The sequence below is a fragment of the Mycteria americana genome, chromosome 2 (genome assembly GCF_035582795.1).
Source record: "Mycteria americana isolate JAX WOST 10 ecotype Jacksonville Zoo and Gardens chromosome 2, USCA_MyAme_1.0, whole genome shotgun sequence".
Lineage (NCBI taxonomy): Eukaryota > Metazoa > Chordata > Aves > Ciconiiformes > Ciconiidae > Mycteria > Mycteria americana.
Genome location: NC_134366.1, coordinates 158,909,791 through 158,924,340, shown reverse-complemented (window position 1 = coordinate 158,924,340; position 14,550 = coordinate 158,909,791). Strand labels below are relative to the sequence as shown.

General features: G+C 38.7%; 1 protein-coding gene across 5 annotated transcripts in view; it reads left to right on the top strand.

The window, feature by feature from the left end:
• The window catches only part of TRPS1 (transcriptional repressor GATA binding 1), a 218,411-nt gene extending 209,593 nt beyond the window's left edge, over nt 1-8,818 (top strand). For all 5 annotated transcript variants that reach the window (XM_075495161.1, XM_075495162.1, XM_075495160.1 and 2 more), the window contains one exon: nt 2,516-8,818. In XM_075495161.1, the coding sequence (XP_075351276.1) occupies nt 2,516-3,577 (1,062 nt within the window). In that variant the 3' untranslated portion in view covers nt 3,578-8,818. The remainder of the gene's footprint in view (nt 1-2,515) is intronic.
• Nucleotides 8,819-14,550: the final 5,732 nt, after the last annotated feature.

Here is a 14,550-nt window from a genome sequence, read left to right as displayed (position 1 = left end):
TGATCTTCTAGTGGAGAGATCACTCAGATTTCCCATGGTATCTAGGAAGTCTAATGACAATAATTTAATGAACTATTTGTTGAATTTTGTGATTTTTTTTTAAAGTTGCTCATATATTTGGGGTAGGGAGATTGCCAATTGATGTAGAAATGGCAGAAAAATATTTGTGATCATACTCAATATATTACGTATAACATATATTTAAGGATCTGACATAGGGCATTTTAAAAGTAAAGTTCTGGTAATGTTTCCACTATTTTCTAAATTTAGTGCCCCACTGAAAATGAAGAAGAGAGCTTAAACTTTTCTGTCTGCCTTAGTTGCAACCAAATATAGAGTATTTCTATCTGCACCTTTACTACTATGAATAAGGAAAATGTGACTAGCTTTACTCCACTAAGTAATCTGTTTAAATCAGCTAAAGACTAGTCAGATGAGTACAGTCATTTGCATGCTGAAGAATTTTTAGGTTGGACCTACAGCCTTTAACTACTAATGGCATGTAACTTTGAAGAGCCAGAGCTGCAAATAAGTGTGTGGGGGTCCTTAATCACAGGTATGAAGGTATTTAACTACTTCCACGATCAAACTTCATACCTGTAGCATGAAGAGTAAGACTAAAAGTATTTCCAGACTATTGAAAGGTTATCTGGAAGCCATATGAAAATGGTCTATAGTGTATAAATAGAAGTTTAATGAGAGCAACATCAACAGTATTCTAAGATCTCACACACTATGTCCGAATGACAGTGTTACAATTGTCATAAAAAGGTGAGGAAGTTACACTGAGCTTGTAACAAAGACTATATGCTTATGCATATTAATTGGCTATTGATTCTGCAAACTATAAACTTCGTTTGCATAGAATTTACGTAGAAAATATTCTGATTTTATCTAACATGATTTTGCCTCAACTTTGATCTGTTTGAGGAGGCTGGTTCAGGTGCTGTTTTACTGCTAAATTTAAATTTTGCTTATTAAAAATCTAAATCAAAGTGTATATTTCTTCTGATTCAGAGTTTTAATAGAAAGTAAAATCTTAACAAGTAGCTGCACTGCCTAAAATGTAGTTAACCATTAAGAATAAGCCGACCTCAGGGAAATAAATAGGTGAAAGAGGGGAGGAAGATGGCAAGTCAAGAGAGAAACTAGATCTCTACAAATAATAGACTGAGCACTCTTCCAGCTCTGGATATTTTTATATTAATTCAAGGTTATGAATTGAATGTATATAAATTATGTTACATTCAAGGTACAAATTATTTTTGATACTGACTGTATGCCAAAATTTAACCTGCACTTTAAAACAATGTTAAAAAGAAAATTTCCAAATAAACATATAAGTGGAATACTGTGTGGGGCATTTTTCTGGCCTCCAACCAAAATAGGATTATGTGTGCATTTGAATGAGACAAATGGCAACTGCCAGCACATCAAACCAAATGACTTTTAGGTAGTTTTTGTTGTTTTAACATCTGCCCAGTAGAGCAACACATACCAACGTTACAGCACCATCTTTCATTCACATCCCATTGCCTTCCTGTCGAGGGGCCTTTCAAAGAGGCCTGGCTGCTGTCCTTCCTTGGACTATTTTTATTTCTTCATGCAAAAGTATTTTCAGTTCTCATCTAAACAGGCCACCTACACTGAGCTGGTGTGGGCAAGTAGCAAATGGAAACAAAAGTCCTCACATGGTTCTTACCTCTGCCTCTTCTGCGATGGTTTTTTCTTACAGAGCTTTTTTCCCACCTTCAGGGGACGCTTTCTCTCCTTCATGACGTAGTAGCACAACATCAGTAACATACAGAAAGAAATACAGTAGGGATGAAGGAGAGGGAGTTGGTACCGAAGTCCCAGGTAGACATTTTGGGGCATAGGAGAAGTTTTCCTGGGCTTTCTTGTCCATCTTTCTTAGTCCCTTTCCAGCCACCATCATCCCACTCACCACCACAGTGGGCCTGCAGCCCTTTTGCTAGGTGACAGCAGTGGTGGTCAGCAAGCCCTGTATTTGCTTACATTTTCTGTCCGTGTCAAAGGGGGGTGGGTTTCAAGGTAAGCGTTGCTCAATTCTTGTCATAGTGTGATCTTGCAAAGCCCTGCCCGATACCAGCTCTGGTGACATGGTGCGTAGACTAACGCTAATGCCCAGGGCCGCATCTCCCACCTCAGCCCCAGCTCTCGGCACCCACTTTCAGCGTGTCTCCCCTAGAATTTTTCAGGAGTAAGGGGTAATAAATACTTTGACAGCTTGGATACTTCATGCCTTTTTAAGTAAACAGGTATAGTATGTCTAAGGCAGTTGACTTAGTTTGCTAAAACAAACCAATTCATAGTTTACTTTTAGCATGAGGGGCCAGGAACCAGCATTTGGGTTGAAATTTGGTCATTCCTGTAAACCTCTTATAATATAGCTCTTCACGAAAGAAAAGATAAATTTGCGTGAGCGTGGTCTCACAGATTTGTTTAATGTGTCTTTCTTTTTTCCTTTTGTTCATTATGTGTGTGTTCTATGCAGACTCCCAGGCCTTTAAACATCATTAAGCAGAACAATGGTGAGCAGATCATTAGGAGACGAACAAGAAAGCGCCTTAACCCGGAGGCACTTCAGGCTGAGCAGCTAAACAAACAGCAGAGGGGTAGCAGTGAGGAACAAGTCAATGGAAGCCCCTTAGAGAGGAGGTCAGAGGATCATTTACCTGAAGGTCATCAGAGAGAAATTCAGCTTCCCAGCCTCAGTAAATATGAGGCCCCAGGTTCATTGACTAAAAGCCATTCTGCTCAGCAGCCAATATTGGTCAGCCAAACTCTGGATATTCACAAAAGGATGCAACCTTTGCACATTCAGATAAAAAGTCCTCAGGAAAGTACTGGAGACCCAGGAAACAGTTCATCGATATCAGAAGGGAAAGGAAGCTCAGAGAGAGGCAGCCCGATAGAAAAATACATGAGACCTGCGAAACACCCAAACTATTCACCACCTGGAAGCCCTATTGAAAAATACCAGTACCCACTTTTTGGACTTCCGTTCGTACACAATGACTTTCAGAGTGAAGCTGACTGGCTGAGATTCTGGAGTAAATATAAGCTGTCTGTTCCTGGGAATCCACACTACTTGAGTCATGTGCCTGGCCTACCAAATCCTTGCCAAAACTATGTGCCTTATCCCACCTTTAATCTGCCTCCTCATTTTTCAGCTGTCGGATCAGACAATGACATTCCTCTAGATTTGGCGATAAAGCATTCCAGACCTGGGCCAACTGCAAATGGTGCCTCCAAGGAAAAGAGTAAGGCACCACCAAATGTAAAAAATGAAGGTCCCTTGAATGTAGTAAAAACAGAGAAAGTTGATAGAAGTACTCAAGATGAACTTTCTACCAAGTGTGTGCACTGTGGCATTGTCTTTCTGGATGAAGTGATGTATGCTTTGCATATGAGTTGCCATGGTGACAGTGGACCTTTCCAGTGCAGCATATGCCAGCATCTTTGCACGGACAAGTATGACTTCACAACTCACATCCAGAGGGGCCTACACAGGAACAATGCACAAGCTGAAAAGAATGGAAAACCTAAAGAGTAAACCTTAGCACTTAGCACAATTAAACAGAAATAGGTTTCCTTGATGGGAATTCAATAGCTTGTAATGTCTTGTGAAGACCTATAAAGCACTTCATATAGAGAGCATGCCTTATCCAATATTAAATCCCTTGTTCTTTTCTTTTTTTTTCCTTTTTCTTCTTTATTTTTCTTCTTTTTTTTTTCTTTTTTTTTTTTTTTCCTTTTAAATGAGTGGGTTACCAAGAAAAAAAGAACAGTTGGATGGTGGCCAGAAGGGGGAGAAGACAATTATATGGGACACGGCCCACCAAAGCTAGCCAGAATGCAGTGAATCATGGCGAATAACCTTGAGAAAATTTTACCGGACAATTGATACCTTTGCTATTGTGTAAGAGACATAACTGGCAAGAGTGCAAAGATGTGTATATGTATATACTGCTGCAGGGGTATAGTGAACATATGCACATTGTATATAAGAACTAGACTCGTTAAATATACAGATGTTAAAAGGTCATTTTCTTTTCTTTAATTTGGGCTAATTTCTGCCCTACAACATGCCTTAGGATCATTTTGTCCTCAAAGCTTTGGCAGCAATTTCATCTAGACGTTTCTCAGACTCAGCTGATTTTTAGCTACCATTTTATCACTACATTCTTTCTGGCACACTTTAGTCTAGGAAAACCATTTTGTGCAAGTGAAGTCTCTAATACAGAAGCCACACTCCGGGTTTAATTTGCATAGAACAAGGTAACCTGCTGTATTTTATTTTAATATATTTTTAATATATTACATTTCTAAACCTTAAAGTCTAAGGTTACTTCTCCACAGGCTTAACATTGCTATACATACCAGTCAATCCCTTCAGTAGACTTATACCAGCTTTTGCTAAGTAGCATTAAATGTCTTCGTAGTACTTTTTAATACTTAAAGCTTTGTAAAAACTATCCATGAAGGGAAAGCTCCTCAGCATAACTGCTCAGGGAAATAGGGCTAAATAACTAAATATTAAATAATTGGTTAAAGGTGCTGTTAGACGAGCCTCCATGCTTGCTACAAGGGTGTACAAGAACTGACTTTAATCATTTTCATTATAGTGTCCCAACCAGTAGTTTATTATTTTGCCACAGGGATGTAGAAGATATTACAAGCTACTGGATGCACTGTCAGATTAACTTATTTCATTAAAGAAGTTGGGAGAACAAATAGAAAAAACCTTATTTTTCTAGTAAATATTAATGTATTACATTTCAAATAATGGTGCCTGACATATTGAATAATTATTTTCTACAGTGTACGTATGCAACAAAGATATTCCATCATGCATTAGAGTCAGTTCTGGCTCTGCCTCGCTGTTTACATTTGCAAATGTAGCAAACAAGGTAATGAAGCAACTATTTCTATTGCAGTAGGTATCTTTTTTTCTGTGTGTGTGCATTAAAGTTGTAAACGATAACATGAAATGAATGAAATTTGTTGATATTAATGGTATGGAAAAACAAGAAGGAAATGAAAATATTTTTATGCCTACTTAGGAAAAAAAGGGTAGCACTATTCATTCCAAGTACTTTTGTATTCTTAAGCTCTTAACTCACATTGTTATGCTTAAAATGATAAACATATATCCTCTTTTTATTGCTTTGTCTGTGTTTCAGAAGAAACATTTCAGAAATTATTTTGATAAGTGCTGTTTGACGATGCAGCACTGATGTTTTATTGCATTCTGTAGTAGCATTGCACTCCATTTTTACAATATTACGCAGTTGCTTTTTTGTTTTGTTTGGGTTTGTTTCTTTTTCGCAGTGCAGGGTCTTAGTTCCTTATGGTTGGATGGCAGGTGTAGCTCAACTGGTTCATGAATGTTGCAGCGAATGAAGTTTAAAATGTCTTTCTGATATTACGTTGTCTTTTATTTCTCCATTCATGCATTTTATTTTTTAAAATGTTCTATAAAAATATCTCTGGACTAAGTCCTCACTTGAGATTATATGTAAAGGGTCCTATTCTGATCTCACTTACATGCCGCCTTTCTCAGATTTTCATGTAATTGAAACTAAAGCATCATAAAAAAAAAGTTCTTGTATTTAACTTACCTGAATCTCACCACTCTCCCTTCTAGAATTTGGTGCACTTATAAGATACTTAACCAGATAGACAGGGAGGTGGAAGATAAAAGGAGAGGTGATAGGAAATGTCTTATTAGGAGTTGGCAAAAGGAAAACCAGGGAGGAACTGGCCTAAACGTTCAGCACTTTGATAGTCTTTTGAAAAATAATGTGCCTAAAGCAGCCAGCAACGACCATCACCGTGCATGCGAAGCACTTACACAGCTGATCACCAAAGGTCTTGCTGACCTTGGCCGTATTTTAGGTGTTACATTTTCACACAGATGAAACGTTATTGCACAGTTTCTCTGATTTGTTAGGCACAGACAGGCTATTGTTCAGCATTAGGCTTGCATTCCTTCCTGCTCCACCCATTGCTTCTATACTGGTGAGCAGCATATGGAAAGTCCCACTCAATCTGTTCATGGTTGAGTTCTATAACCCTTCAATAGTGTTCTAGGTTAGCAAAGGATATTGGGCCACATTCTTCTTCTTCTATTTTTTAGATGGATCTCCTGCTTGATACCAGTGCCGGACAAAGTCTGGTTATGTTTTTACTATTGTTCTCCAATAATAAGTTCTGACTTGGTTTTTGTGGATTTATTTTTGTTGGGTATTTTTTTGTTTCTTTTTTTTTCTGTGGGGACTGAAATAGATTGCCCTCGTTTTGTTACGTCAGGGTCCAGTGTGTGTCCTTTTCAGCTTTTCCAAGAAACATGTTAGACTCACTAAGCAGTGATTTTTATCAGCTTCAGAGGTAGCTGCCTGCCAGTTATCAGTAGTTACTGGTTTGACTTACTTCTTCTAAGACCTACCAGTTCCTGTGGCTTCTTCACTGATGGAAGCTGCATCTTCATGGCAAAATATTTTATGGGGGACATGCGCATATAAGACTTGAGCACCACCCTGTACTTCACAACACCTCTTGCTAAACTCAAGCAGAGGCCAATAACAGGAAATACACGTATATCAGGGTTTGGGGATGAGGAGAAATGAAATCTTATGAGTGCAAAGAACAAGACAGATTTTTGAATATTAATATTGCACACCTAGATGGTGCAAATAAAATTTGAAAAAAGTTCATTGTTCTTGCCATGACATATTGAGATGTTCTAAGAGTTCTGCTTTGTAAGAAATGGGATTTTTGCCATAGCCTGTTCTCTTTGATTGGGGGGGGGGGGAGTACAGTTCTTTTTCTTAACAGAGAGGTGACTCCATCCCTCTGCCAGAACCCCTCACAATGGATATTAATCAAAAGAAAAATAAATCCTGACATTGAAAAATAATAATCTTACTTAATAACTCTCAGGTAGAAACCAATGTTAGCACACACAAGTAATTACTGCACCCACTGCATTTTGATCAATTTACAGCACTAAAAATTAAACTTCCAAGGACTCATTCTTTGTTCTCAACTTGCCAGTGTCTTCAAGGTGTGGTACTTCTCTTACTAAGGAATGGTAGTTTGAGGTCTTAAAATGTATCTCAGATTGGACCACAAAATAAGTAGATGGTTCAAAACCAGAGGATTTGAGGTGCCTGTCATTAATCAGATTGCAGAACAGGAACAATGTTTCCATTAACACTTGGTATAGCGGGAACCATCGTGCAGCATCTTCTGGAAACCAGACTGTCTCCAAGCTATCGCTTCGTGGCTGCTGCCCCCTAGGTTAATGCAGCGGGAGACCAAGATTTTCCACAAGCACAGTTTGCATTCAGGTGCTAAATTCAGAGTGCTTTCCAAAAGAAGTTTTGCACCTGATTGCCACTGTGCTGATGAAACTCCCCCCTTAATTTTTCGTGGATCATCAAGAAAGGGGGCGGGGGGAGGGGAACACTGGGCACTTGTATCTTGGTTTTGCCTAGAATATGTACTGTTACACATTGTGACAGTTTTGAAGAGAGAGAACATAGATACGTCTCAAAAAGTTGAGGCGTGCTGTGGGTGAGAGAATATTTTTGCAGATAGAGGGGCAGCAAGACAAAAGTGACTGATACTAATTGTATACAGTGCTGAAACGTAGTGGTTGTGCAATGGGGAGACCTGCTTTGGCAACCGTGGATTAGTCCTCAGTTCAGGGATGCACTTTCAAGTCCATCTTTGGACTGGGCAGTGTTGCTTTGTAGTCATAACTACTTGCTTTATGTGCTAAGGATGTTGTCTACCATCTGCTTTTTTGCCCAGGTTGTCTAAATATATTCCTGTTCTTGCTCCTGTATTGATTTTTCTTGGCTGACTTAACATGCTAATTCCTAATACTGGTCAGGAAAAGCCAAAGAGATTAGAAGTTCACTTCTGTTCAGCCAGAAGGGTAGATATATTTCCTTCTGCTTCTGTGGAGACAGTTATGCTTGGCAAAGAATAGCGAGCAATTTGTCAGCGTATCCCAAATGTGATAGATAAGTGAGAAATCCCTTCTAAACTTTTCTATAAAGTTAAGATGGGCCAAGTAGAATGATTTACATAATTTCCTCACCCCAGAATAGGATTCCTCCCTACCCTCATCCTCACAATTTCATTTCATTCAGCCAGCTCTGGAAAGCTGGCAGTTGGTGAGATGCTACCTATATAGTAATCACATATACCCCAATTTACCTCTTTTTAAGAGGATAAAAGACAATGATTTAATGGCTGCCAGCCAGATAAATACCAGTTTAATTTGGTTTTTGAGTACACTTAGTAAAGTAAAATTCTTAGAATAAACATTGTAGCAGCAACCACAGTTTTCCATTCCTATCATTTTGGCCTCTGAGCTCTATGTAGAAGGAGAACAGGAGAAAAGGAAACATCTCAAAATGCCATTGTAAATTTAGCTTATAGAAAATTCACCAGCAGGAAAAGGAAAAAAAAAAAAAAGTAAAAAAAAAAGTACTTCATAAAGAATGACTTCATGTTGCTAAAAACCATCATTAAACTTGTAGCCCTGATTTGACTCTAGAATGTTGGCTCTTAATGTTTTGTCCTTACAACACATGGATGTGTTTTTTGTTTTGTTTTGTTTTGGGTTTTTTGTTTTGTTTTGTTTTGTTTTTTGGTTTTCATAGTGCATGTTCATTTCTACTCACAAACATGTTCTTGGTGTATTTCTTATGCAAACAATCTTCAGGCAGCAAAGATGTCTGTTACATCTAAACTTGAATAATAAAGTTTTACCACCAGTTATAAATCAGATTCATGTCATTGTTTCTGGGGAGAATGTAATGTCATAGTGTCACTACACCGTAGCGGGGTTGGGGAGGAAAACAATCTGGAGCTGAGCCGCTCTGAGAGCACGACAGGGCCTGACAGCATCTGTGAGTAATGGCTGGTGATTACAGCTGAAAGGCAAAGGCAGCATTGCCCAAACGGTAAATGCATGAAAAGGAGAGGAGCTCCTTCAAAAACAGGTTAGCCCTATTGCAGTCTTTGTACGTTAAGGACTTTAGATGGGATCCAAAACTCATTCAAGTTAATGACAGGATTTAGAGTGAAAGTGTGTTTCAGTGGGGTTTGAACTTTTTTTAATACACCAGCAGCCTGGCATTACGTTACTGGTTTTATTCTGTTGCCCCAAGGAGGAGCAAATATTGCAATAACTTTGAGAAAGTACCTAAGAAAGGCTGATACAGAAATGGGATCGGTACCCCAGGGTTAACAAGTCTGCCTTTCACACAAAGTCCATGGTGGTCTTTCAATAATCCCTGATACTCAGGACCGTGGTTTCACATCATGCCCACAGCTCTTCCAGGAAATCCTGCTCGCTCCCATCACACAGGTTATTGACCCAATGGTGACTCAAGAACAGAGAGTACCACCTACAACGTTGCCACCACCGCTTCCTCTGGCAACCTCGGAGGTTTCCTCAGAGATCCCGAATCGAAGCACTGACCAAATCAGCTCAGCTTGGCATTTCTGTTGGGATGAGCTCACAGCCCAGGGTGGTATGGCTCCTGGCCATCATTTCCATTATGCTGTAATTTCCTTTCTCCGTAGGTTTTGTCTCATCAACATGGTTGAGAGAATGTTCACTCTCATACAAAATACTGTTTTAAAGTAATACAAAATGGTAAAATCTGTTCATAATGTTAGAGTAGAAATGTTCTAGAGCTTAATTTTAAAAGCACCATGCCAGAAATAACTTTCCCCTGCAATTCATTCTTCCACTGAATTCAGATGCACACCCTATGCATTTCAGTCTCTTTTTAATTTCCTGAGATTAATAAAAATAATAACTGTAGTAAAGAAAAAAAAAGAAAAAAAACTTTGAAAGGCCGGGGGGACCTGTTTTGGAGACATCAACTTTATGCTTAATCTTCATCCACTTTGAAGAAGATGCTATATGCAAAAGCTAGTCGATATGCATTGTGTAAGACTATATGTATATATACACACACTCTCTATATATGTAAGAATATATATATAAACTCTCTATACATATACAGAGATATACATATATGGAGATATACACATATGTACATATACATACACAGAGAGTTTATATATATATGTACAGAGAGAGTTAAATAATCCAATATTTTCACCTGTTTTAAGAATATCTTTTGAGGGTAATAAGATTTAATCCAAATTTATGCTCTTCTTATAAAACTATCTCTGACCAATGCAGTCTGTCTTTAATCAGAATTAAAAACAGTGTTTAATATTGCACTTCTTTCTCCATATACTTATGTGAGCTCATAATTGTAGGAGCTGATGACCTCAAATTTTCCTTTGTGGTTCTACTATTTGTATAGCCTACTTACGGTGTTAATGCCTTCCTCTTATAACAGCAGCTCCACATGTAAGCAGCTCATATAAGTGCACACTGACATTGTTATGAGGTCTTAATATGTGATTATAAGGTTTAAATTTGTGCCAGGAATCTGGGAACTTCTTGTTCTAGCAGCAGTGTCCTTGATTATTTCCTATTTAGATTTTACTGCTGCCATATCTTGACATAGGTCAGACCTCTGTTGTCCCAGGTACAGCCAGGCCCGGAATATAAAAGATAATCCATCTGCTGGTAGCAGGTCCTGACCCTCCTCAAAGAAGATTTATAAATGCATAAAGTAAAGTTAAAAAAAAAAAAAAAGTGTAGGAATAGGTGAGAAGAAAATGGACAGAATGAATAAGCAGTGTGCTTCATTCTGTATGAAGGGGAAGCGGGGTGCTTTCAATATTATACTCAGTAGAAGAAACAGGATAGTTATAACCTTATTTATTTATGAATCATGGGAAAGTAACTTTCACTTTGATATTGTCTTTATAAAATTGTGTTGACAGTGGGTGGGGATATAAAATCAACGAAACAGCAGAATGTCAATGGAAGTGTTCAGTTTATGTGTCCATACTGGAAGTTTAACCATGATGGGCGATTACCCTAGACAGCTGGGACAGCTGAAACCTGATGGCCGTAGAGTTTGTACTGACACCAGCTTCCCTTGATTTCCCTGAAGAGTCCGACTAATCCTTGTGTGCAGTACAACAAGAGTATCAGTGGGTCCTTTCTGTAAATGAAAGTGTCTCCTGCACATCCGAAGGAATGGAATTGTCTTTCACACGTTGTGGTTACAATGTCAGTGGAAGTGTCTGATTCCCTTCCAAATGCTGCTGTGGAATTGACAGCTTAATGGTGAGACTGATACAGTGACAGTTCTGTCACCTACCTCCAAACAGCTCCATCAGCACTGATACAATGTCAGTAGAGTTGGCCAAAGAAATATGACCATTTAAAAGAATAGAAAATAAATACATTTAAAAACCCCCAACATTTCTGTTACAACACTGTAAAGACAGTGGCTTATATCTGCCACAGAAAGACTTAAGGGTAGCACTTTGTTTTGCAAAGGCAATACAGCTGCTATGGCCTTATTTCTGAGTGGAATAATTTCTTTTATGATTTGTAGTATAAAAAGCAAAGCCCCAACATAAAGCTAGCTCTCTTCTTGCTGTGGCATTCTTTTAAGAAAACAAGACAATAAAGGAGTGTAAAACCGGATTAGGAAGGCTTTCTAAATTATCATTTCAAGGAAGGGAACTAGATATTTTCTTACCACTTATTTTTGTAAAGAAAAATTCTTGCAAAGCAAAATGAGGATATTTTCTTTCCCTTTTAATCTAAATAGAGTATTTTCCTCCCTTATAGAATCTGATAAAACAGGAAATAGATTTCAGAGTATGAAAGTATGACATGTGGAAGCTTTTCAGAAATGTAAGCTGATTTTTCAGAGTTAATGTTCCCTAAGGGTGGCATTCACATTGCATACTTTGGACACCCAACTGTAAATACTCATTATGATCCTCATCTTCCTTCCGAGTCAGTCGAACGTTCAGAGCAGGAGTTTATTAGATGTTCATAGCCACCCACTGGAGGGGTCCAGACTGGATGATCTCCAGAGATCCCTTTTAGCCTAGATAAGTCTGTGATTATAAACATTCACAAATTTAGTCAATTTATGTTTCTCTCTTATGAGTATGGTATATAAGGCAGGGAGCAATTGGAGACAAAGGCCAACAAAAATTGAAGCACATCTGCAGATGCAAATGGTGGAGCATATCAAGAGCTCTCTAATACACAGGCCTTTGAGGCCAGAGCTGGATGCAAGTACAAAATACCCCCTGTTAAACACAGGGAGCACTGGAGCACAAAGGCTCTTCCATCTATTTACGTTTCCATAATAACTCACTGCAATAAATCCCCGGTAATTATACATTAACCTCTACAATTAAGCATAACATGCTAGACTGCTGATGCACTGACATCACTATCATACTCATCAACATGACTCTTTGGCTAACTTCTATATTATCTATAAATCAAGCTGGGGATATTCACAGGCATTGCATAATGACTGTTTGCAAGGTTGAGTGGCTAGAGCAGTCCCTGGCATGCTTTGGCTGGGGCCAGCTACACGCTTCCGACCAGGTCCAGGGCGCAGCTGGGGAGTTAGCACAGAGGAGACCATTCCCGGCTCTCGGGGCAAGGGGTATGAATGGGTCTGTGTTACTTGCACCCATTCCCTTGGGGACAGTTTTCCAGCAGGAAGCACCAAGTGCCAAAAGCCATGGGATACAGCTTCAGCCACCTGCCACGCTGCTTTGGTGTGTGGGCACATTTTGGGGGACAGCAAATTTGTGGGCAAAACCATGTGCCAGAGAATGGCCTTGACCATTTTGGATTTACTAACGTTGTTGCTGCCTCTGTTTACTCATTCCCCTGTCTGATGAGGGTGGCTGGGGCAGCTTTACCTGATTTTTGCTATCTGCAATCTGCTGCATTTGACTAGGTAAGCTTTAAAGACAGAAGCACTTTTAGATTCATCTTATATATAGATATCAACTTTAGGAAGGGGGATGTGTTTCCTGGTACTGGCTGGGGGGTGGCCTTATTATTATTTAGCTCAGTTGTAGACAGAGGTATACAGTATTTACATAAGAGTTGTCTGCACTTGATCAAATAGATCATATTCCTATTTTCTCTTGTCTTGCATTATAAATTTTGTGAGCAAATCTTCAGCTTCTAGTAATACAAATAAAGAGACAACAATAATGAACATTCCCATGCTTCCAGTTTCATAGAACTGAACATGACCATCCATTCCAAGCTGTTATAATTAACAACACTTTGAAACAACCCAATTTTTCTTATCCAGAAAAGGGCAAAGATTTTTTTTTTAATACAAAATGCTTCAGCGCTGCTATGAGAACGTTTTTTTCTGAAAAAGGGCTTGTTTCAACACATTTTTAGTAAGCTTTACTTAGAACTTAATAAGTTTCATTTCAGTTCCCATCCTAGGAAGATTTTAATTTGACAGTAGAAAATCCCAATCTATGTCTATGTTCCACATTTAAATAGGTATTCTTGCTAGCTCTTTCATGGAAGCCACTCTGCAAACAAATCCTGAACTACCTTAATTATTTAGTAAAAAAAAAATCTAGCTACAGCTTTTGAACAAATCGTATCATTCTTGTCTTTGAAGATGCACTCGATCATTCTCTGACATCACCTACACATCTAAAGCCATAGATTGCTGTGATGTTTTTTGTCATGACATTATACAATATCCTCTTCCCTATGTGCTAGACAAACTAGTCTATTAAAAAGCTTTTCATGGAAAGTACACAATTAATTGTTCTATACAACTTGTTTCAGATTAAACAGAACAAAAAGTAATAGAGAAGATTAATTTACCTACACAGGCCACCAAGCTTGCACTTAATCCAGCTTTCTCCATTTCCTGGAGAGATACTGTGCTGCTGGTCAGGAGACATGGAATAACACAGGAGAACTGCCTGAATTACTGGCACAGATAAAAGGGCAGGCTTTACCCTCCATAAAGTCTAAGATGATAAAGACGTTTGGCAGCAGAACAACACCAGAAAGCCTAAATACACAAAAAAGATAGGAATTTCAGATTGGAACATGAAGACTGGAAAAAATATTAATGGAACAAGAGTGAAATGTAGGATTATATTAAAAAAACCCTCAACAAAATATAACAGTGGTCAAATATGTGCTTAATAAAGGTTAATCCTAATGAGCATATAAGACTATTTAATACACAAGGATAGCAAAGTTCCAGGGACTTTGGGAAGTGTTGGATCTGACCGCTATTACACAAGGTATTGCTTGATTGCGGGGAACGGGCCTGGAAAAGACAGGACGTTTTCTTACTCTCTATCAACTGCCTGAGGCCACAATTTCAGGAACACTTCAAGCTGGAGATGCTGCCAAAAGAAGCAGTCCCATTCCTGTCTGCCCTGTGCTGCTCTCTTCCTTCTGCTGGCACAAGTGTTTGTGTTCCCAGGAGATGTACCACAGCAGGGAACTAATTGTCTCCCACTTGCCCCCAAAAAGGTGACTTTTAACCCCCATTAATTCCTGGATCCAGTTCCCAGCATGGTGAAAAAAACACC